Below are 24,407 nucleotides of genomic sequence, written 5' to 3'. Positions count from 1 at the left end.
CTGGTGCGCAAGGCCAAGCGCGAGAAGGTGGAGACCATGCTGCGCAACGACTCGCTGAGCTCCGACCAGTCCGAGTCCGTGCGGCCCTCGCCCCCCAAGCCGCACCGCGCCAAGAGAGGCGGCAAGAAGCGGCAGATGTCGGTGAGCAGCTCGGAGGAGGAGGGCGTGTCCACGCCTGAGTACACCAGCTGCGAGGACGCCGAGCTGGAGAGCGAGAGCGTCAGCGAGAAAGGTGAGCGCGCAGGCGACAGGTGCTGGAGCAGCAGGGTGGGGCTGCGAGTGTCCCTGTGCGCAGGCGGGGGAGGTGTTCACCTTTGCCAAGGTCAGCAGTGCCTGCGCTCCGGGCTTGGAGGGGTGTGTGTGTGTGTGTGCGTGCGTGCGCGCGCGTGTGTGCCGGGGTTACAGGTGTGTGCGTGCCGGGGTCAGAGGAAGTGCCCGTGTCTCGGGTTTGGAGTTGTGGGCGCACCACGTGTGCTAGGGTGGGCAGTGTGTGAGCCTCGGAGCGCTCACAGAGAGGCAGCCAAGAGGAGGTGTGCGTTTTAATTAATTGGTGGGATTTAAATACAACCCTGAGCTCCAGATTTGACTTGTGAGAGTGACTTAGGAGAGACTTTGGTTCCTGTCCTTGTGGAAGATTACTGTATACATTCTTATGTTATTCGGGTAGCATTTTTAGAAGTTCAGACTGAACTTTCATACAGCTTACAAAGAAATTACCTTTATGTCGTGTAAGGTGTTATATAGTGTGTTTTAGGTAGTAACTTTGCAATATGAAGCTTACCTTTGAAAAGTTTTAGGAATGTCGTGTGATAGATTTTTTTCCAACTCTGAGCTGTGCAAATACTGTAATCTGTTTAAATCTAAATAAATTAAAATTAAATAAACAAATATTTAGTTTCTCAGTCCCACTAGCCACATGTCAGGGCTCGAAGGGATCATCACAGATACTTCTAGGATTTGATAGAGCTGTTGAAGGAAATCTTTCAATTAGATATTATAATTGCACCCTTCTTTTGAAAGTATTTCCAAAGTATTTCTCATTTCTGATGTTCACTCAACTTTTAACGGACCAAAGTTCCAACTTTACCGGTGGTGGTCACTATCCATGTGGTAGAGTTGAGGCTTTTGGATAGTTTCCCTAGTGAATTTGTATTTTGGAGAACTTTTTTTTTTAAAAATTTTGGCTTGCTTTATAATCGCTAGGTTATATTACCAAGTTATATGCCATATATGATACAGTTTATTACATCACTTTGTTTCCTTGTCTTCTGTCCCCAAACTGCATGCCTGTCATGTGCCTGTGTCCTCCCCAGCCCGCGGTCTCCATTTGCATGCGCTACATAGGAATGTTTAAGAAAGTGTTTTCTGTCTTTATTGTCACTGCACACCAACGCGAATGTGTCTTTGGCGTTTCCGTGCGTTGGACCCAGTTGGCTCCTTCGGTATGTCCTCTGATGACTTCTCTTCCTAAGCTGTCATGAACCTGTCATGGATATTCCGACTTCTCTTATCCTCTGAAGTGATAAAGTCTACGTTGAATACATACCTAAACAGGTGTGTTGACTGGTGTTAAGTCTTGACAAGGATAGAGGTGTATATTTTCCTTGAGATAATTCTAAAAATGTATTAAAATAAGTGTTATAAATCACAGCAGGCATGGAATCAGGCGGAGTAGTCTCCTTAAGCTACTTACTCTAGGAATGCCTGGTGAAAGAAAACTGGAGTGGTCCTGTGGGTGTCAGGGAGCCCGCTGCCTGTGCTGCCTGTGCTGCCTGTCTTACTGGGAGTTTCCTCCTGGAGGTGTGGAGGACCCTGGTCTTGTCTTAGTTGGGGTGTACAAAAGTTCTGAAGCTCATGTCAATCCTTTTTGCTGGGGACACAGGAACATCCCATATACATGTATCTGGTACACATAACCTTGTTTTCTCTTACATTATTACTCATCCAATTCTCAAATAAATTTCTGAAGTAGATTCCAGTCAAGACAGTTCTCCTAGATTAATATTTTAACCAATCCTGTTATCTATGCTTATAGAATGAAATGTTGACTCTTAAGAAATACCTCTTAATGATAATGTAGCACATTTTCCTGTTTCAAGCATAGTCAGAAATGCCATCCTCTGTAACATCTATCAGTAGCTAGATTACCAAACTCCAGCATTGCAGTCTTGGGGATGTGGTACCCCATGATATTGCACGCGATACTCAACCTCCCTCCATAAGTCTCTGCCTGTTTTTAATCAGTGCTGTAGAGGTAAGAGGAAGGACTTGGTGAGGTTGTTGAGTGGTTTGGATGAGATGACACGTAGTGATAAGTAAGCATTCTTCCAGTCTTGTGTTTGCCCGTGTGGTCATGGATAAGTAGGATTGCTGTGAGCGTGAGATAGCCGCCATAACTATCAAGGAAGAGTAAAGACCCCTTGTGGGCCCCACTGGGTGAGACTGAAAAGGAGGATGTGAGGATGGATCTTTAGGGAACAGTGGATACCATATGTGAGTTTCAGGGACGAGGGAGAGAGATCACCCCATGGTATACAGGAATAATTTTAAAGGGGTGGTGGAGGATAAAAGTCAGGGTTGAATATGTCCCAGGCATTTTCTTGTTCCATTTATTGGTTACACACATAAGTTAAACATTTACCTTAATACCTGACATATTGTAACCTCTTGATATGTTACTGAAACTCTTATCGCTGATACCGTTATTTTTATTTTATTAATATGGTGGTTGGTTCTTTAAATTTATTAGCAGTTATGGATTTTGTGCTATCTGTGAATTTACTCAGGTTGAAAAAGATAAGTATGTTCTCTTTCCTTGCAGAGCTTACATTTTGTTGGAAGAAAGAAATAAAGGATAATTACACAATAAAATATAATTTAATAAATACTTCAAAGGGATATTTCTCCCTGGTATATTGATATAATTTTACTGCATGCCATCACCTACTTAACAAAAATTGATAACTCAGTGCAAGTGGCCTCTGAAAGATGGCACAGCTTTTATATTCAGCATAATCTATTCCCTTGAATCATACACACATACAAACCCAGATTAACAGTAAGTTCTGTACACTGGAATTATCTAAAAATTGAGGTCAACTACCACATGTTTTAAGAGTAAATGCCATCCATATTGCTATTGTCAAGTCAGAAAAATTGTATTTCTCTGGTCCCTTATTTAATAAGTATTAAGTAATATCAGTTTCTCTACACAGAAAAAAACAGCTATCAGTGAACTAATACGAAAAGAATTTCTAAGCTGTCAGTTAAGTTTAAATGAAATGCGTCATATATAACCCACTGAGAGAACTAGTAGAGATTTGTGCCCCCGAGGAACTGAGTGAAGAGGTCTCTGAAGAAAGAGGCAGTCACTGTGCTAATACTGAGGAGGGCAAGAAATGGTGCCAATTCTGGGAAGAAACAGACGTTGCTGTCTTATTCCAAGGGAGTGAACCACCTGTACTTACAAAAAATTGAATGTGTAAATCCTAAACTATAAGGGTTTTAAGAAGAGACTGATAGTGGATAATAGCATGTCTGTATTTGTCTTGTCCTTGCTGATTTTCTAAAAACTACAACACAAATCATTTATGACTTGGAACTTCTCCCCTCCCTGCTGCCTCTTTCTTTCTGGTGTTGGAGGTTGCTCAAGGCCTTACGCAGGCTAAGTCTGCCCTCAAGCTTGGAGCCACCTTGCACCCACTGCCTTTGAACTTGTGAAGTGCTCGATGAATGCCTTCAGAGGTCTGCTTGTGCCTCAGGGGCACATTGGTTGGCGTGTAATTGTTACTGGCAGGCAGTGTGTAGCAGTCTTTTTTGAGCATGTGGTGTCTGGATTAGTCTAAGAAATGATCCTGCAGTGGTACAAAATGATGAGTGGTTGAAAAGCAAGACTGAGGGCTCTAATTAGTAATGAGTGTGGGAAAAACAGTATCATTGGACTCCATCGAGGTGGTGGGCAAAGTGAAAGGTTGACTACTGAGTTTGGGAACCCGACAGTTCCATCACTGGGAAATCAAGAAAAAGAGTTGGAAACTCACTTGTTAAATGCTTAAAATGTAATTTATTCATGCAATTCTTTATGTAATGCTCTTGTCCTTCAATGAAAAGTACTGGGAGTGCCCTCTCTGGCCTGCATCTGTGCAGTGCCTGCTGCTCAAGTAATAGCTTACAATTCAGATGTTATTGACTTCTCTTCCTTGAGATCAAAAATTTGATATCCTTTTAACAACTCTATTGGTTTTCTCACTGGAGTTCAAAAATTTGGCTATCATTCATTTCCTTATTTATTGATTCATATAATAAATGTATCCATGAATGTAATGGTCTACAGCTACAGTGATTAGAAAGATAGAAAGAAAGAAAAAGATACATGGGAGAGAGAGGGAGGGAGGAAGGGAGGGGAGAGACAGAGACAGAGATAGAAGACACATGGTTTCTCATGGTGTTTCCACTTGGTTAGCCAGAACCCTCTGAATGACAGAATGTCCTGAGATATGAAATTAGGCTCTATAGTAAAAATTTGATTACATACATGTAGAAAATGGTTACTTTTGAACATTTACAACTTTAAAGAGATTTTCTCTTCATGACTGTCAGATACAAGCATTTGTTTTTCTTGTCCCATGAAACGTCAATAAAAAACTCATAAAAGGAGGCTACCTCAAAGCTAAGAAGATATTTACTGTGTCAATCAGCTTTCCATTGCTGAGAAAATCAGCTTACAAGGATGATTTATTTTGGCTCCTGGCTGTAGCAGTTTCTGTCAGTGGTCACTTGGCTTCTTGTTTCTGGGTCCGTGCTTCAGTGGAGCATCATGGGAAAGAGGATGTGGCTGAGGAGAGCTACTCACCTCATGGTGGCTTGACACTAGATAGAGTGAGAGGAGAGGAAGAAAGTAGTGGCCCAGACAGCCCTTTCCAGTGTGTGCCATCTGTGCCAGTGAATCCTCCTGTCAATTGGAGAGATTGAGAGACTCCTGGAGAGGTGCTTGGACCACATGGGTGCCATAGTCCTCAGTGGATTGATCCACCAGTGTGAATAGTAGCCGCATGTGCTGTCAGGAGGTGGTGCAGTTGGAGCAGGTGGGTCACTGGGTTGGTGCCTCAGAGGAGCTCTTCCCCTGCACCTGGTTCCCTGCTCCTGTGAACTCAGATCCACCATGATTGTCTGCCAACATGTGTCTGCCTCAGAGCCAGCTGACCATGAGTTACTTGATGCCACGGACGTGGTGAGGAAAGATTGTGTCTTCTTTCAACCAGAAAAAGGGGTACTTCAAAGTTGAAACTAAATTTAAACTCTTTTTTTTTTTTTTTTTTTTTTTTTTTTTTTTTGGTACCAGGGATTGAACTCCGGTCCTTGAGCTTGCAAGGCAGGCCACCAAACCACTGAGCTAAATCCCCAGCCCTTAAATTTAAACTCTTAAAAGAAAGTCACGGTCCAAATATGGAGTGAAGTAAAAATGTGACATGATTTCAAATCACTGTTACAGCCCTTTGACCTTGAGTCCCAAGGCCATTTCCCTCTGAGTACCCTGGCAGTGCATCTTAGAAAAAGAAATTTAATCCTTGGATAGCATTTGTTTTTACTTGATTCTGGAATCTTCATTTGAAGTAACGTGATAAAGCTACTAATTGGTTTTTCCATTGTAAGAATAAATCCTCTTCTGCATTGGACAGCTCTGTGCGTTTACACAATTGAATGTAATTGTGTTCATGTCAGAATAAAAAGAAAACAGACATGGGCATCGAAGGGCTTTGGGGAAGGAAGAGATGATGGGGTAGATAAACATGTGAATATTCTAAAACGTTCAAGAGTTAAAGATTCCATTCACATTTTAAGGCGAGAAACAGTATATTAAATATATTTAAGTAAGTTGTTGTGTAAAGGAGAAAAAGGCAAAGTGTGTAGCTCAGTAGTAGGGTATGAGCTGAGATGTGCAGGGCCCTGGGTTTAACCCCCTGCACCAAAAAGCAAAAGCAAAATAAACTGAGAGAGAAGGAAGAAAGGAAGGAAGGAAACAAGCAGCGAACTAACGAATGAACTTTATTATTATTTGCTTTGCAGTTGGTTTTCGCCTCAGATAATGTCTTCAGATTAGAAAGCAATAGGTAAGATCCCAATCAAAGCAGTCCACATCGAGGAGCAAATTGGCTTCCATCGGGAGAACTAATACTGTACAATAAATATTCAAAATTAAGGTTGAGGAGTGGAGTTGACAGGGTGGGTAGAAGGGTCCTGCAGCGATTCATACCACAGGAGCTTTCCTATTTTATTTGTTAATGTATGAGTGAGTTCATGTGATACTTGTTATCCTAGAAAATATACTACTTAATACCCTTTCATTAAGATGCAAGTAAACTTTGGTATGGCAAATGGCAGTTTTGGTGTTTTCGGGGGCCTTCCATAATTGGGATTTAGCAATCAGAATCTCAAAACAGCAGTTGGTCTACATGGAATCATAGCAGTATTGGCTTCTCTTTTCATATTAATCTTGTTTAATTCCCCTTTGTACGGTAACCCTTCATCAGGTCCCTGCTATATGCAGCCACTTCCCTGGCTTTGCAGATATATTTATTAGAGCACTGTGCCTCCAGTTACTGGTTGGTTCTCTCTGCGGAGCCCGCTTCATTTATTTTGTGCATTCCCCTTTACATACTTTGGTTGCTTCCGCACACAGGTAGATGGACACGGGCTTTGTGATTTCTGCCTCCACCCCTGAACCTTTCCACCAAGTACTCTCTCTAGCCTCTCCTGAATTTGCCCTTTCAATCTAAGCAGAGGTAAAAGATTAGTATAGGACAGCAATTAGACGGTTGGACTGACTGATAGTTAGCAATAATGTCCAGGTTGTGTGGTGCTTGGTTTTCCTTGACATTACAAGTGATGGGGACATGAGCAGGCTGTGTGAAAGAGGCCTTGCTGTCTGGCAGTGTCGAGGGACAGATAAGTTTAATTCTCTCTCAACTCTGCAAAGGAGACACAGAGGCAGAGTCTGAGATCTACTTTGTTCTTCCAGTGGATGTAGAATGGACATTAGCTGTTTTAATTATCTGTAAATCTTGGGAAGAGATTTAAAGAGCGTAAATAACACACTTTCCGTGTTCATGACCTGAGCTAACATGCTACTTCTGGATTCCTGATTTCTAATAATATGCATTAATATGAACTTGAAAATCATTACAGTGGAGGACCGGATTTTCAATTTTAATTTCTGTCTAATATATAAATGACAAAAAATCTTCTTGCTTCCGTGATAGTTCTATAAAAAATTCTATAAAAAGCCAAGAAATTAAGTCTGGAAATATAACGTGATCATGCCTAATAATATTCCTTCCAAATCATACTGTGGCTATAAATATTAGTCATTCAGTTGCATATAGAAAAAATCCTATCCTTGAATCAGTAGAAATTAAATTAACATCTGGGCTACATTTTCAAAAACAAAAGTACATATTTTACATGATGTACATGTTCTCCATTTTAGTAGAGAACATTTACAGAGACATGTAACTAACTGTCTTTTTTAAGGGAAGATATTTATGTTTTAAAGTCCCTTTAGAAAAAGATTTGATAGTGAAGGTCTCAGTGTTACCTGTTCTATCTCCGTAAGTTTTTCTTCAGTATCCTTTTAAAATGCACAATCATACTGCAGTGTTTTTGACCCATTTTATCCAGTGAATGAAAAGGTTGCCCTTACTTTTTGGTTCGATCTAACAGAATAGCAGAATCTCAGACCTGTAAGAGATTTCAGAAGCAAACACAAATCTCCCTTTTCACACACACACCTAAACAGAAAAGGAAACGTTGTAGGTGTTAAGATTTTCCAAATTCCCTGTCCTTGGAGCTCTTTTCTCTCTTTGGAGCTAGAAGAGCTTGGAACTCATCTTGTTCCCAGCACCAGCCACACCCCAGGAGAAGTACTGTTTGGACGGACTGTGCTAACTTGCTCTGTCTGCAGGCTGGGCTCTGTCCTAGCAGTCTCCCTTCTAGCCTGTGCCTGTGACCAGGGTCTGGCCTGGCACCTCATTCTGGTTCATAGATCTGTGTCCCAAGACCCTTGTGACTGAGTCAAATCCTGCTGCCTCAGTCCCTCTAGAACAAAAGCTTTGCTTTCCCTCAGGAGTCGAGGGCTCCATGCTCAGGTGTTGACATCAGTGATTCCAGCTATCACATTTGGAAATTTACCTGTTAACTTCCACATTTTTTCTCCATGGAACATGGGGCATCCACTATTCTTTAACTGCTATTCTGGTTTTAATTCTTACTGCATGTAGCCATTTTCTTTGCATGTCTTGTTCTACCTACAGAGCTATACTTGAGAAATATGGTCTCTTTTCAGAAAGCACCTACACCATGTCAAAGGGCAGATTTCATTTTAATTGCAAGGCTAAACTCTTCTGAGGCTGCTGTGTGCCAGATGATTGTATGAATTTCCTACGGTCCCTCAGACTGTGAAACTTTGACAACAGCAGTTTCTCTCCACATAGTCCTGGAGGCTGAAAGGTGTTGGTAGGGTTGATTCTTCCTGAGGGACATGAAGGAAGAGTCTCTTCCAGGGCTCTCACCCTGGTCACAGGTGACGGTTTTCTCCCTGTCTTCTTGTGCTCTTTCCTCAGTGCATGTCTGTGACACATTTCTTCTTCTTAGGATACTGGTCATAGTGGATTAGAACCTCCCCTGACGACCTCATTTCAATTGTATTATATCTTTAAAGATCCTATTTCCAAATACACTTACATTCCGAGGGAATGGGGTGAGGAGTGAGGAACTCAATAAATGATCTGGAGAGAGACACAATTCATAGAAAGGTATGCATATAGGAAGGAAGAAACTAAGGCCTGTGTGTGCTTGTATACGTACCTGACAAATACTGACATTTGGTATTTATCTCCATCTTTGCTTATCTATGAAATATATCCAATCATGAAGAATCTTACAGAGTAATTACGGTATGATGAAGATTGGATATCTATGATCATAAGGACATAGTTTTAAGCACAGCTGAAACTAAATTCTTCAGATGTGTTACTTAACCTTTCAAGGCCTCCAGTTCCATCCTTTTAAAAACTTGGAATAGTAACTGCACATACTGTAGGCAGAAGTCTCCTGAGATACTGTGCATGTGTCTGTGGGTGCCTGGTACCTCATGCACAGAAGGTGCTCATTAAGGATCATTTCTGTGGCACCAAGGAGAATGAATAAAAAGTACACGTCATGGGAACTGTGAGAGAAGCCGGGGTGCCTGGGTGTTGTGCCTGACCAAGGGCAGGATGTGGCCACAGAGACAGGAGACCGGGCCGGTGAGACATAGTGAAGACACGCCCAGGCCTGTGGAAGGAAAGGAGCCCTGGGCCTGCAGGCTGAAGCACAAGGTTTGAATCCTGGTTCTGTTGAGAACTGGGTCACCTTGGGCGCCAGAATGAGATCGTTGCCTTAGATCAGTGATCCTCATGTCTGGATCCCCTGTAAAGTCCCCTGGGGGTGGCTTTAAAAATGAAATGTTGTGGGTAGCTCCAGAACTAATTCTGATGTGGTCAGTGCAGAGCGATGCCCCCGTTATTTTAAAGGACAGCTGAATTGAGCACGGTACGACCAGCTCAAGGCACATTGTGGTCATTTGAGCATCTTTGAAACATAAAAATGTTCAGGTCCCAAGACCAGAGAATCTGATTAAATTACTTTGGTTTGGAGTCTGAATGTTGGTGTTATTTTTAGGATTTCTGCCACTGATTCTAATCTCCACAGACTTTTTCCGAATCTCAAAGATGGCCCCTCATAAGTTATGAAGTACTGGTTCTTCTGTGTGGATTTTTATTTTGTATCATAATATAAATTTCCCATTAAAAAGTTGCATGTTATTTGGGGAAATGATTGACTGAGAAAAAGACACAGCATGACCTGACTTGTGTTGAGGGGATAAAATACTGTTTTGTTGTATCCAGGCATCCTTTAGAACTCCTAGCAAGGAGTTCATTTTGAGAGTGGACTGGCATGTGTGCCCCTTCCCAGTACTGCCCCGTGGTGCTGGAGCACTCGCAAATGAGGAAGGGCTCGAGGGACAGAGGCAGAGTGTTCTCCACACTCTGAGGTGATGGAAGTGAAAGCACTTCAGAGTCTTTGGGATTTTCCAGTGTGGCAGTTGTTGCTGTCCTGACCCTATATCATTGCCCTCGGTTGATGGTAAAATTATACCTTGCCTCATCATGTCGTACCGAATGAAATCCAAAAACTTCATTCTTTAGTCTTCCAACTGTAGCCCAAACCTGTCTCTGCAGACTCACCGACTGCGGCACTGTGCTCTGATTAGTATTTGTTCCGTCTTGCACACTTTCACACATATTTTCATCTCCATTATCTGACAGCATTCTGCCTTGTAAATACTTTCCATTCCATGATTTGAATTTCACTGCCTGCTCCATCGTTCTCTTGAACCATCTCATTTTATTTTTAATATGATATTTATACACATTTGGCTTTTCCTGGGGAACCTCCTTGTAAGCTTAAGTGTAGAAATCATGTTTCTACATTTATATCCTGTTTTACACTTACAAAAGTGACAGTTTATAGTTCACACATGTAAAAGTATTGTTATGAGTCAAGCTGCACATCACTGAATTTTTTTTAATTTGTAGAAGTAAAAAAAGGCAATGAAATAATACGTGTTTTAGTAGAAAGAAACGATGTACACAAAAATATTAGTGAAGATAAATTGAGTTTGAGAAGGGGCAATTTTTTCATGTCCTCTGATTTTTGGTATGTTTCTTAAATTTATTGATTAAATTGTCAGGCTTTTGGAAAAAGTACTTAAATGCTTAAATCAATAAGTACCTCTACACGGAGTGACAAAAAACTGTTTATACTGTTTATTTCAGCCTAGTTTCAGGTTCAGAATTATGTTTCTTTAATCATTTTAGTAATTTGGACATTAATTCTTTGAACTATAAAAATGGAACTGTAGTATTCCTGCTACTAGAAATTAACTTGTACATTTTAAAATAATTTTTATATTATTTTATCCAATTTCCCCTCAACCCTCTTCCCCTCCGTGTCAAAAAGCTTTGCTTCCATTTTTTCCTTCTGTTTTCACTTTTTTATTTCCCCTCTTTCCTTTCTCCCTTCCTCCTCCCTTGTTCCCCTTCCCATTTACACACTTAATTCCCATTTCCCAATATCCATTATACATTTCAGTCCTTATTGCCATTTTCAGGTTCTCACACCAGAAAAACAGTGTGGTATTTAGACATGTGTGTCGATTTATTTCACTTAAAGATGTGGCCTCAGGTTCCATCCATTTAGTTATAAATGTCTGAAGTCCATCCTTCTTTATGACTGAGTAGTACTCCACTATATTAAAAACACATCTTCTTTGTCCACTCATCAGTCGATGGGCATTTGGGCTGTTTCCAAGATTTAGATATTCCAAACTGTGCTGCTATAAACATAGGCATGCATATATCACTGCATGATGTGTGATGTTTTTAATTGTTGTGGGACGATACCAAGAAGAGGTATAATTGGGTCAAATGGAACCTCTAGTTTTTTGTGTTTTGAGAAATCTCTACACTGATTTCCAGAGCGGTTGCACCAGTCTATACTACTACCTAGAATGTATAAAGAACTAAAAAAAATCAGACTCCCCCAAATTTAAAGACCCAGTGCAAAAATGGACATCTGAAATAAAAGGACACTCCTCAGATGAACAATCAGAAAAGGCAAATAAAGATATGAAAAAGTGTTCAACATCACTGGTTATTTGAGAGATGCAATTTAAAACAGTGCTGAGATTCCATCTCCAGAAAGAATGGCTGCTATCAAGAAATCAGTCAATAACAAATGCTGAAGGGGCTGTGGGGAAAAGGAACCCTTTTTATCTGCTGTTTGGTGTGTAGACTGGTGCAACTTGTACATTTTTCTTTTCTTTTTTTTTAGTACTGGAGATTGAACTCAGGATCTTGTGCTGGCGAGGGAGGTGCGGTGTCACTGAGCTACATCTCTGGCCCATGTACACTTTCAATGACAGCAAAAAAATCATCCACAGGAAAAACTACAGCATGAGTTACAGGAGAGAAATTCCCTTACATTTTCAAAAGAGATAAGCAATATTAGTAACAGCGATAACAGTGATAAGCAAAACAGTTTAGAGAGAACTGATTGCTAGCTCACTGGTCAGAAAGGAAAGAAGTTGAAATTTTTATTGGCACAATGCACCCAAAGAATAGGAACTCTACATTTGGTTTACAGGGTACTGAGAAGATTGTGTCTTTCAGAAGCTATGAATTAGGTTAGAGAATGAAACCCCTTGGGAATCCCTGAGTTAAATTAAGCACCAGAAACCTTGTATTTCTCAGTGAATTGGGGAGTTGAAATAGTAATGGGAATTAGTTAAATTTCAGCAATCCTGATGCTTGGAATTGAAACCGTGAGCTGTTCTAAAGCCCAAATAAATGAACTGTCAGATTTATTTAATGGCTGAAATCCTTAACTCTTAGCCAAATTATTTGTGTTTAGTCCACAAAATATGATTGCATCTCAGAGTACAATGACAGAATAGACAGTTTATGACAGATGATGGGGTCGATATTACTTATTTTTAACTGTATTCCCAATATGAAAATTGGCAACTTGATTAAAGACACCGATTAAACAATTCTGCATAGTTGTTAAAATCCTATCACATATTTTCTTATTGAATGACATAAAATATGTCTGTGACATTTGGAGGCATTACTAATTCTATGTATAATGTATGATGTTTTTAAAGAATGTTTATAATATGTAGAGAGCTGATAGGCTTAGTGTAAAAATGTTGAGCAGACTATTTGAATGGTAGGTAACGTATTCTTTATGTTTGCATTTGTCTATTTTTCTCCTTTCTTTAAAAATAAAAGAAGCTCAAATATATAGAAGTAAAATGTCTAATCTTGTCTGATCATCAAAAGTTGATAAACTTGCATTATGGGAAATTATGTGTAATTAGAGAGAGAGAATTGTTTTTCAAAGAATTGCATCTTCAGAGAATGCTGGCCCACGAGGCAAGCCGTGACCATTTCCATTTTTATGGGTGTCCCTACAGGTCATGTGCAGCAGGGAGCTGCTCTAAGAAAGCCGTTGTCCAGGGCTGCAGGTACACGAGCCTTTTCAAAAAGAAGGATGCGCTTTCATCCTTCCTTGGCGAGATTAACCAGCTGCTCTTAAGTACTGTCTCTTCCAGGAAGAAGCTGTGTGGGATGCATTTTAATTCATACTCATCTCGAGGCTGTCACGGTTTTCATCTCTGACGTACAACATGTGGTGGTGGTTTGAGAAGCAGAGTGAGGGGCCTGAGGAGAGGCGGAGCCCTGACATCTCCACCCTTCCCCTTTCGTGCGCCAGAGCCCGGGTCTCCCAGGGGCTCGCAGGAAGAGATGTGCAGGCGGAGCATGGCTGTGGACATCAGCAGGTTGCCTTGCAGGGGCAAAGAGCTCCACCACTCCAAGGCTGACTTGGAGAAGTCTGTTGGCTCCAGAGCCAGAGACAGAACGAGCCACAGCCCCTGAACATCTCTGCATCCGGGTCACCCAGGAGCCCCCACCACAGAGGGCCGAATCCTGGGCTCTCACTGTTACGTTTTAAGCCTTTCAGCTTGATGCTTGTGTTGTACAGGGACATCAGTGTGTCCTGGCTTTGTCTCCCAAATATTGCAGTGTGACTTCCGCAGACACCTGACTTAAATTAACCGGGAATTCCTGGCCACCTCTATGGTAGCGACATGGAGCAGCTTGATGTCCCCATCTAGTACATTACAAAACTCCCCTTTGTTTGACCGGTGACTTTGAAAAGCTTCAAAGCTTTATCTCCTGCACTAATGGCTTTCACACCTTGCTCCCGAGACACCCCAGGAGGGTGCAGGCAGCTGCTCGCATTTCTGTGCTGCATTCTGTCCCGTGTCACTCAGCTGCCATTACAGACCATCTTGTCCTTTTCCACGTAGCGTGCATGGTTTTGAGGCAGGCACTGAACTTCCCACCATCCACTTTCAGCTCTTTCCTTTCTAGATGTTTTTTCCCTTCAGTCTTTAGTTTCTAGAAGGTTTCCATTACGTGCTCATTTAGTATTCTGCGTGAGAAGTCGCGTGTTTGCATAGCTTCCATTGTCCACCAACCCAGGTCCTTCTGTCTCCCTGGAACAAACTAAGTCCTTAGTTCCATGGCCAGCAGGCCGTGCTCAGAGCCTCCTGCCCCTGGTATAGCCGAGGTGGGTTGGCTGAGTTGCTTGGGGGTTCACACTCTGTCACACCACCAGACAGCAGGAATGCTGCCACCTTAAGGCTGGAGTGCCATAAGGTTCCACCTTCATGGGGTTTGAGCAGAATTCCCTGCCTGGAGGTCAAGGGGTTGATTCAGTGAGGTCCTGACCCCACCCTCTGCCTTAGCTTAGTTGTAAGCTTGACTTGCCATCCATGCCTTAAATTTAGCAGCTGAAAGACAGCAATAGTCACAGTCTTCTTTGTATTTTTTAGCTCCAACACTGTACGCATTACCTTGTTTTTACTTAATTTAGGTTTTTTATTTGTTATTCATTTCTTGATTTTGCTTTCTCTTCTTTCATGACTTCCAATACACCAGGTCATTTCTTGTGTCTTTCAGTTTTGTACTTTCCACTCCTATCCTTTGGTGCAAACTTTAGCTTTTCAATATAGTGCTTAATTGTATAAAATTCTTAGCAAAATCTAAAATTAAATCATTATCATTCTATGTATTCTCTATATTTGTCTGATTTATGCATTGTAACATGAGTGTTTTTAAAATAAATGTATTTTGAGTGGAAGAAGGGAGGTCATATGTGAGTTTATATCTGGATCTCGGCTCATAGCATTTTTACAAAAAAGTTATTTTTAATTAATTGGAGGAGTAGTAAACATGCCCTAAGTTTTCTGGCCTATTAGGCGTAGGTGAACCAGAGAAAACACTGTTTTTTGTGTGTAATTTACTTAGCGATTCAGTTGAAATAAAACTTGGGACATCTGTCCTGCAAAATCCCTGGTTCATACTCATTTTGTTAAATTCCTAAAAGGTTTTTAAAATGCTACCTAACTAAAAGTACGACACATAGATGACAGAAAGTAAAAAAGGCAAATGGTGCACAGAAATAATAAGTGGTCATATAACTGTGTAGCATCTCTCACCTGTATAGCATGTTCGTAATCTTGAAATGGCTGCCAGAGTAAAGAAAGTAAAATGAAACAAAATGCAACTCCACAGAAAACTTAGAAACAAGGGATGAAAAGAACGTTTAAAAATGTGTAGCTGTTCGTGTGAAAGAGAAACCTCTGAACTCCAGAAGTGAGATGAGGAAACCCCGCTGTGAGTCCGGGTGAGACTTCAGCGTAGCCCTGGGTGAATACAAACTTGTAGCATCTGGGGGCTTGGGTGCAACCATCTCTCAGGTCTAGTTGCATCCTCTCCGAGCCCTGGGAATGTGAATTGATGTCTTTGCATAAGGCGAGGACCCTGAGAGTGTTTTCTTTTATAATGAAATAAGACCACATAAAACACAGCTTAAATAGACGCTCGAACGGTGAGTTAGAGGACACTCAGTGTCTTGTTAGGCGTTGGAATCTCAAGCTATTCCTTAAGTAGATTTCGTAGACTGAACTTAGATCACATAAATTGTAGATCGCTCCAAACCAGAGAAAGAAACGTTAAACTTGATCTTTGGTCAGTGATGCCTCATTCTGTAATACGTTTCCTACATAGCAACAGCTCATACTCCTTCTCATTACCCCAGAAGCACCTGCCTAAGTTACAGATAAACAAGAAAATGTTAAGAAATGGTGCTCAGAGAGTCAAAATTTTGGTTTTGTCATTTGGACTCCTTTTTCTTTTGACATGTTCTCTATCTTTTGTTGTTGTTGTTGTTGTTGTTTTGGTACCCGATATCAAACTCAGGACTTTTCACTTGGAAGGCAGGCACTGCGCCACTGAGCTAAATCCCTGGCCCTGTTTTCTTTTTTTTTTTTCAAAATGAAGTGATGATAAAACATTTGTGCCTGTCTTTAATCTAAAATGCTCAAGTACCATTTATTACTCAAAAACTTTTATCACCATGAAAAGCACTCAAGTTTCAAGTTGTGCTACTTTTCTAGGTTTCTTGTAGAAAACATTTGGGAGCCTTGAAGGCCTACTTTAGCAGCACATACCTGAGAGTGAGCTGGGTTTATAAAGTAAATACACTAAGTGATGACTTCCTTTTTGGCTTTTCTGTATTTTCTTTAGTAGTATTTATCTTCTTTTAATTGCCTACAAGTGTGTTTCCTGGGCCATATCCTATGACCATAGAACATTTTTACATGTTTTCTTTTAGACTCACTTTCTCCATGTGCTTCTGTCAGGATGTGGAAATTCAGGGGCTCCTTAGCTTCAAAGACAGTGCCATTTGAGGCAAATTATACTGACCAAATCTTTGAAGATTTAAGTATACTTTTCTCTAACACACTGTCAGACAACAGAAAAATTTATGGTTGGCTCATATTCGTGTAGATGGTGAATGACTTAATAGTACGACTTGAAAACAATTCACTGACCTGTGAGTTCATTTGCATTTAATTGGGGCTCTAGAACCCTTTGATAGCAGTAATTACTTAGAATTTTTTACCTTTTCAGAATTTTCCAGACTAGACATTTTATAGCTATAGGGTCCAAAGAACACTTTAAATTCTGATAGAAGATAGTGTGACAGGCAAGCTGGATTGTGAAGTTGATTGGCTTGGGAACCACCTAGGAGATTAGCGAAGCACACTTCTGGGTGTGTCTGGGTGAGTCATGAAGTTATGACCTTGAGGTTCGTATCTGTTCCCTGGTCCCTTCCTGTCTAGCACTGTTTCCCTGATCTGCTTGTTGGTCAGCATGAACCAAGCAGCTTTGCTCCGCCATCGAACCAGCTGACCTCTGCAACCAAAAGCCAAAATAAATATCTTTCTTTGAGTTGTGAGTGTCAGGTATTTTATACCAACAACAGGAAAACTGACTCATACAGAAAATTGGTAGCAGAGCAGCGGGGTGCCTGACCACGTGGTTTAGAAGTTTTCAGAATTGGTTTGTGGGTGGAAGGGTTTGCATATAGAGGCTAGAGAAAGCCTTCAGTGCTGTAAGCAGAACTTGATGGGTGATTCTGGTCATAGTTCAGAAGACCAGCATGTTTATAGGAATGTGCATAGTAAAGCCAGGCTCAGCAAGTTTCACCGGGGATTAAAGACTGTTGGGAATTGAGGTCATGTGTGTTACACTCTCGCAAAAAGTTTTGTCTGTTTTACCTGTGTCCTAAGACTCTGAGACTATGTGGAAAGCTGAGTTTAGGGTGATGGAAAGTAGAACTGATGGAGGAAGTTTTGAGGAAGCTCAAATTGTGGCATAGGTACTTCTCGCTGCTTTTAGCCACATGTACAGTGAAAACCGTAAGTAAAAAGCAGACCAGAAAGATTTGGAAACTTAAATATTGGACAGAAAACAAGTGCAAGTAAAGTTGAGTCCAGAGGTGGTGTGGTCGCTGGAGAGATTAGTACTATTAAAATAAACCAAGTATTTTGAACCAAGATTAAAAAACAATACCTTGGTGCATCTCAGGTATCAGTAAGATTTCACTGACCACAGACTCAGGGATTAAAAACAGTGTAAAGCTGTCATATGAGAAGAGAGCCCCTGGGCCCTGAAAGTTCCGCCTAGGGAATCAGTATCTGGGGTTCATTTCGCCATAGTCTCTCATCCAGGCACTCAGAGGCTGCTGCAGCCATGGTCAAAGGAGGCCCAGAAACAGCTCTACCTGGTGACTGACTTTGGCATCAACCTTGCGATGCTAGGTGTTCAGTAGGACAGAATGCAGGAGTTGTAGGGTCATAGAAGCTTCCACTCAGATTTCAAAGGAAGGCCTGTGTGGCCAGGAAATGTGCTGCTGAGAGATGAGTGTATAAAGCTGTGAGAATGAAGCAAGCCAAAGGTGCAGTAGAAAGCAGCGTATTGGAGATAGCATACCAAGAGCATGGAATATCTCCTGAGGAGACCCACAGGTGGTGAAGAGAGCCAGCCCCAGAAAAAGGGTGAGTAGACTACAGTCAATAAGGCCATAAGCATGGGGCTGTTGGGATAATCTTAGGATTCTGTTAACTTACTTTTTGAGTGTTACACGTGCTCAAACCTAACAGCTCACCTAGAGTCTTGGAAGAGACTTTGGACTTGAACCTTTGAGTAATGCTAGAACTGTTGAGACTTTAGGAGAATAAATTAGTACATTTTTGGTTGTATGTGGAATGGCTGCATCAGGTTAGACAGAATTATAACTTTATGTTTATTTGGAAATAAAGTATATTTAAAATTATGTCTGAGTGTCAAGTTGACAAGGGATGGAATGGGACAGTGAAGCTGGTTGTCAAGTTGATTGGTTTAGGAGCTGCTTAGGGGATTAGTAAAGCACATTTCTAGGTGTTTCTGGGTAGATCATGGGCTGTGGCCTTGGGACCTGAATCTGGTCCTGGCCCCTTCTTCTCTGGTACTGTTTGCTCCTCTGTACCCTGTGTTTCTGCCTTGGAGCCAGGAGACTATGGACTGAACCCTCTGAAACAGCCAAAATAAACCTGTTATTATTCAAGTTGTGGCTGTCAGGTATTTTATACCAGCACTGGAAAAGGTGACTAATACAGAAAAGTTGGAGCCTTCTGAATCTGGAAACTGTAAATATGAATGAAGTTCTCAATACTGGGAAAATTGAACTAAATGTATTAAGTCCACAAGTCCTAGTATTTCATTCATTCTTATACCTTCACAGCTGTTCTTGCTTTCTTTCTTGCTATTGTCTTTCTACAAAATTATATTTTGAACATTGATTTGTTCTGTGTCTAGACATATAAGATCAGAATCGCCTGTGATATGTTGGTTAGACTTGCTTTTTGTTGTTGTTTTAAACATATTCATTCCATGGTATCTTAGAATCTTTCAAAATAGTTGCCTCTGTGACTGTGTAGAGTTGGTTAAATGAAGACCTTGACACAGAAATAGATCTGTGTGAGCTGGGAGGAAGATGGCTGAGCTGGTGTTTGCGGGCAACAGAGTCACAGCTATTTTATTGAAATGGCTGGGCATGTAACAGTGCCTGTTATCTAGAAATGACCCACAAGGGGCAGCAGGGTCCTGAAGATCAAGTGTAAATCTGTAAAATGGAATCCAACACTTAGCTTCCTTCCTTGTTACTTAGGCTATCTTAACAACTCAGAATAAATGGTATTAATAATTCTAGCATTCCTCTACCTCATATTAATGCAAAACAATGATACTGATTTTGAGCTCAAGCTTGGCCAATGCTAACTTTGGTTTCAGATGTTTTTAGGGCACAGCTTCCCACTACTTTTGATGGTAATATGACTTGTCATTTTTCGAAAAAGGGGTAGAATACACAATATATCCTGAATACATTTGATGAGGGGGCCTTTCATCTGACACTGTCTGCTAAAATCTCCATAAACTGTTGTTCTCAGGTACGGACATGGCAGAGCTAAGTACTCTAGAGTTTCAGTAAGAGGTCTAAGTCAGTAGCACAGTATATGTCGTACTTGTTGCAGATTATGATTATGAGCCGTCAAGAACACAGTCCTATGTTGTACGCTAAGTAAAAATGACTCCTTAAATTTAGGAAAGTGGTTACCCAAAGCATCCTCACTTAGGTACAATTGTTAGTGTTGACTTCACATTCTCATTTGTGCTACTCAGTTGTCACTTGTCAAGTTGTTATCGATCAGCTTTTCCATTGCTGGTGCAAAATACTTGATAATCAGAGTTGAAAAGAGGAGAGGTTTGTATTGGCTCACCATTTCAGAGGGTGCCGTCTAGGGCCAGCTGGGTCCCCAGCAGAGGGACCATTGTGAAAGGGCTCAGTGGAGCAGATCTGCTCCGCTGAAGGTGCCCAGGAAGCAGAGCATAGGAGAGCAGCATGCTCCAAGATACATTCCCGTGGCCGCCCTCTTCCAACTCGGCCCCACCTCCATGAGTGCACTGGGCTGTGTACATCAGCGAATTAATCTACACACAAGCACAGCACCCTTATGATCCAGGCATCTCTCCACCAGTCTCTTAATCCAGTCTGGCTGACATTTAAGTTACCTGCCACACAGTGGCGCCCCAGGCTTCTCATCGTAGTTTGGAAATAAAATAACATTTAAAATTTCAGGGCACAGACCTTGTCCAGATATTTCTTCCCTTTACTCCAGTGCTTTGAAAGATGAATGCACGTGCATAAGGATACTTGAAAAGTATCTTGGAGTGATGCTACATTTGAAAGGAATAACAAGAGAATGTCCACTGTGCAACTGTTTTTGCAGGCCTGTACGGAAGTGCAAAACAAAAGTCCATATGCATTGGGTTTCATCAATAAAAATGTCTTAGAGATGATGTCTTGGACTTGAACTTGTTTTTATGCTATAATCTTTCATAAACGTTAATTTGCACTACAGGTTACAAAGATTAATAACGTAGATATTACTAAGAGGATCTGGAGTTTACACATATATAGGTGAAAAGATAATGCATTTGCTCTCTTTGCTTGGAGTTTGACCTACTGTAACTTCAGCACTAATAGGTTAATACAGCAGGACTCACAAAACAGACAGAGCCAGCCAGTATAATCACCTGAACATTTTCCATTTTGTAGCCCGATGAAGAATCCCTTTCTGGATTTACATTCCCGAGAGTACATTATCTAGATAGCCTCATGATTTAAAGTTGCTTGGCATGTTTGTTTACACGGAAGTAACTTTTTAAAACAAGATATGATTGTGATCAGCAGGGCACATAGCAAACATGAATGAGCCAACTGTAGACGAGTAGAGATATTTTTCAACTTTTAAAGGTGCTTAGGAAAACAAAGTCCTTAGGAAGAGCTGGAAAATACACATACAGATTTAAGTGCTTCAGTACTGCTCGCTGCTGTCCTTAGTATGTATGTGGAACCTAGATATCAACATAGTACTGATAGCTTCATAATGTGCGGGACAGATTTTGACATGGAAATTGGATTCGTTTTGCATATGCAAATTCCTAGGGCCTTGGAGGAAAATGGAATTTCTAAGGAATATGTGAATGTCACTTCAACATTAAATACATCGGCATTGAGTATATTTTATGTGTACTTTCTGGCTGTTATATTAGAACTAAATTTTAATTTAAAAATAAAAGTTACTTAAGTAGAAGCTCTAGGAAATTACTTAGGTGTTTAGTTTCCTGTGTAAGACAACCTTGGAATAGACTTCATATTTCTGTAAATGGTTGATCCTCTTGTTATCTGTCTCCTTCTTGGTTACCTCTCAGATTTTTTTTGAAACACATGAATAGAACTTTGGAAGTATGAAATGCATTCCAATGAACTTTTATGATTTATAACATTTTCTATATTAAAATCCAAAAAGTAGTAGTTATCTGCCATAAAATAACTAAATTAAAATCACTTTAACTGAAAAGATCACAAAAATTGTGGTAGAGAAGAATATAAAATATATTTTTTCATAAGTAGAACTATGCACACCCTCTACCAGAAGGAGCAGATTTTCATATTCTGGAAATGTTGCCCGTGTCATTTATCACGAGCAAAACTCCCTTGGAAATATATAAGAAGCGTTAACTTCCAACAGGGGAACACAGGAAGCAATAGCAAGATGGAAACTAGGTTTACAAAGTTATGCACTAGAGAAAAATTCCTTATAAAAATATATAATGGAATGCAGCCCTATTTTACACATTTCTTCAGGAATACACAGAAAAGTGCTTTCCTTCACAAATCAAAGATATAAAAAGTGCCACCATTTAATCAGTTCTAATACTGTTTAACAAAAGCAAAAGAATTGTGTTTACAGAAGTCACCCCGTGGGCCAAAGGCCATTTTATTGTCATAAGAATTGTTTATTTAGCCCTCTCCATAAATAAGCTCACAGCGGGAGAAAGGACACTGGTTAGGAGTAATTTGGGCAATAGGCAGACAGAAGGAATGGCTAGGAGCGTAGTGTCATCTGGCAGGCAGCTTATTTCCTGAATCCTGTGGATCTGGTTAAAACCCAGCAGAGATGACAATATGCTTCCCCTCAGTAAAGGCTACCAGTCTTCACACCACCGGGCCCACTTGAGTCCTGCGCGTGGCATTTTAGCCCAGCAGTCCTTGGGGTGGCTTCACGGCGCCTGCCGTGACCCGCGTCAGTCATCTGAGGAGCTTCTCTTATGCTCACATCAGTGTTTTCTTTCGGTTTCCATTTTTTGCTCCTCCTGTTGTGCTGTGTTACGAGTAGAGTGGTGATGAAGGAGACACTTCACCCTCTCCTTAGATAAGGTCTTGAGCTGCAGAGAGGGACTACACAGCAACGCTGAAAAGAGCCAGGCTGGATTCTTTCTGCAAGGTTGCTGTCATGTGTGCACTAAGGGTTCCTGTCCCTTCGGAAGGGTGGGGAGAAGTGAGGTCCATTGACTCGGAAGCGCGAACCATCGGGGCCGGCCGAGCAGGTGCTGGTAAGCCACAGCTGAGCAGTTCGGGGGTGGCCGTCCTGTTGCGGTTTCCTTCCAGTTGTGCCCGGACCTGTACTTCACACTCCCTCTGAAGCTCTTTTGCTAGCCTAAGTATTCCCCATTCTTTATGTTAAGCGTGGAGTTACTTTGTGATATTTTCTCGACAGAGCGAAGTGTCTAGTTTCCAGTGTTATCCCTGATCTGTTTCTGTGACGTGAGAGTATGGGGTTTGCAGTGTAGATGATTGATCATGTCTCTGATTTGTATTCTTCTGTAATAGCCAAGTCAAGAAAGAGCTGAAGATTAGAAAAGCCAGTGTTCTGTGAAAATAAGAAAAACAATAATAAATTGCTTAATTGTGCATGGGTTTTGTTTTGTGGTCAACGTATTCCATGCTATACTCTCTCATGTTAATACAAGGAATGAGAAACACAAGACAAAACAGATTGGAGTCGTCATTACTAGGAATCCGTTTACCTTTATCAAAAATAAGAGATCCTGGGTTCCAGGGAAAGAACTGATAGTTTTCTACAAACATGGGCCTTGAGCCGGGCTGTAGTGTCATGAGGTCAAATGGTTTATCTGAAGCAAACTCAAAATTGTAACTGCTGCTCGGATTTATGTGTTCTTTCCCAAGGGAAGTTTGCTGGTGTTTGGAGTGGCTGTAGTTTCACAGCTAAATTGAGGAGTGATTGCAGCACCAGATACAGAGGGTCATTTTAAATAAGAAATGTTTAAAACTGGTAGATACTGGTAACATACATTTTTGAGTTGTTAAATTAAAATAGAAGGATTTTTTTTCTATTTGTGTGTGAATGAGATGTCATATTATGTGGTGTCCAGAAATGAGTGAAAGCGTGTTGTAGAATAAAGTCAGTAAAAGCTTCTTCTAATATTGATCCTTTGTTCTGGTTCTGTAATTTTCAAGGCCAATAATACCATTTTAGAGACCTTGCTTCGTTTATTAAAATTTTGTTAGAAATACAATTTGTTACCAGTTGATTAATTTCCTTCTATCAAGGCACTTTAGGGAATTCAAGGTAATTATACCAAATTAATATAAATTTATGAGAGGGAATGAGGAATGAATACTAGACTAATAGATTTCAATCTGATTTTATAATTTAAAATTAGTGCAGACCAATGATTAGTGAGAAAAAGGAAGTAGAAAAAAATAAAGAAAGTTCTCAAAGCACAGGATCACAGTGATGGCTGCACGCAGTGTTTAATATGTTTTAACTTAGTGAACAATTTAATTTTAATTTAATTTAGTGGTGGAAGGGAGGACAGGGGAATGGGGAAAAAAATAAGAACCAAGATCATGTAAAGGTACAATTTCCTAATGATGAATGTATCCTAGAGTTTTCCAGTAAACTCAATAAAAAAATCCCATAATTTAGTGGACGTGAACCTGCTTATTTCCGTAAGCTCCTTGGAGTTTTCAAGTCCAGTAAGATACTGGTTTCAGAAGGGGAAGTGAATAAATTGGTTGTTGAAAGTTTTGACTTGTTCTCTTGAGTACTTGCTGGGATACCAGGTCTACCTCTGGACCTTTTTGTTTTTTCTTTTATCTTCTTTATGTCAGTAATGAAAGGAAATTAAGTTTAGTTAAATAAGACCTCGGCCCCATTAACTGTTGTAGAAAATTCCCACTGACTCCAAATGTGTGAATAGAAGTTCAAGATTGTAGGCTTCTCCTACACCATCACAGTCTCCTCACCAGCAAATCAAACTTTTTGCTAAAGTGGCACGACTTTGAGGTTGTGCTGCAGAGGTAATTGCATAACTCCTGTGATAACAGTGAAAAGCTCATGTGTGGACTTTGTTTCTTTCTTTGGTACCAAGGATCGAACCTAGGTCTTTTTTTTTTTTTTTTTTTTTTTTTTTTTTTTTTTT

General features: G+C 40.7%; 1 protein-coding gene across 33 annotated transcripts in view; it reads left to right on the top strand.

Annotated features, from left to right (window-relative positions):
• The first annotated feature begins 53 nt into the window (after positions 1 to 53).
• Rims1 (regulating synaptic membrane exocytosis 1) overlaps positions 54 to 24,407 on the top strand; it is a 176,110-nt gene continuing 151,756 nt past the window's right edge. For all 33 annotated transcript variants that reach the window (XM_033756727.1, XM_033756719.1, XM_033756718.1 and 30 more), the window contains exon 1: positions 54 to 232. In XM_033756727.1, the coding sequence (XP_033612618.1) occupies positions 136 to 232 (97 nt within the window). In that variant the 5' untranslated portion in view covers positions 54 to 135. The remainder of the gene's footprint in view (positions 233 to 24,407) is intronic.

Source organism: Fukomys damarensis, unplaced genomic scaffold, assembly GCF_012274545.1.
Source record: "Fukomys damarensis isolate Sample0158 unplaced genomic scaffold, DMR_v1.0_HiC HiC_scaffold_27, whole genome shotgun sequence".
NCBI classification, from domain to species: domain Eukaryota; kingdom Metazoa; phylum Chordata; class Mammalia; order Rodentia; family Bathyergidae; genus Fukomys; species Fukomys damarensis.
Note: the sequence above shows the minus strand (reverse complement) of the source record. Positions and strands in the feature narration are given on the sequence as shown.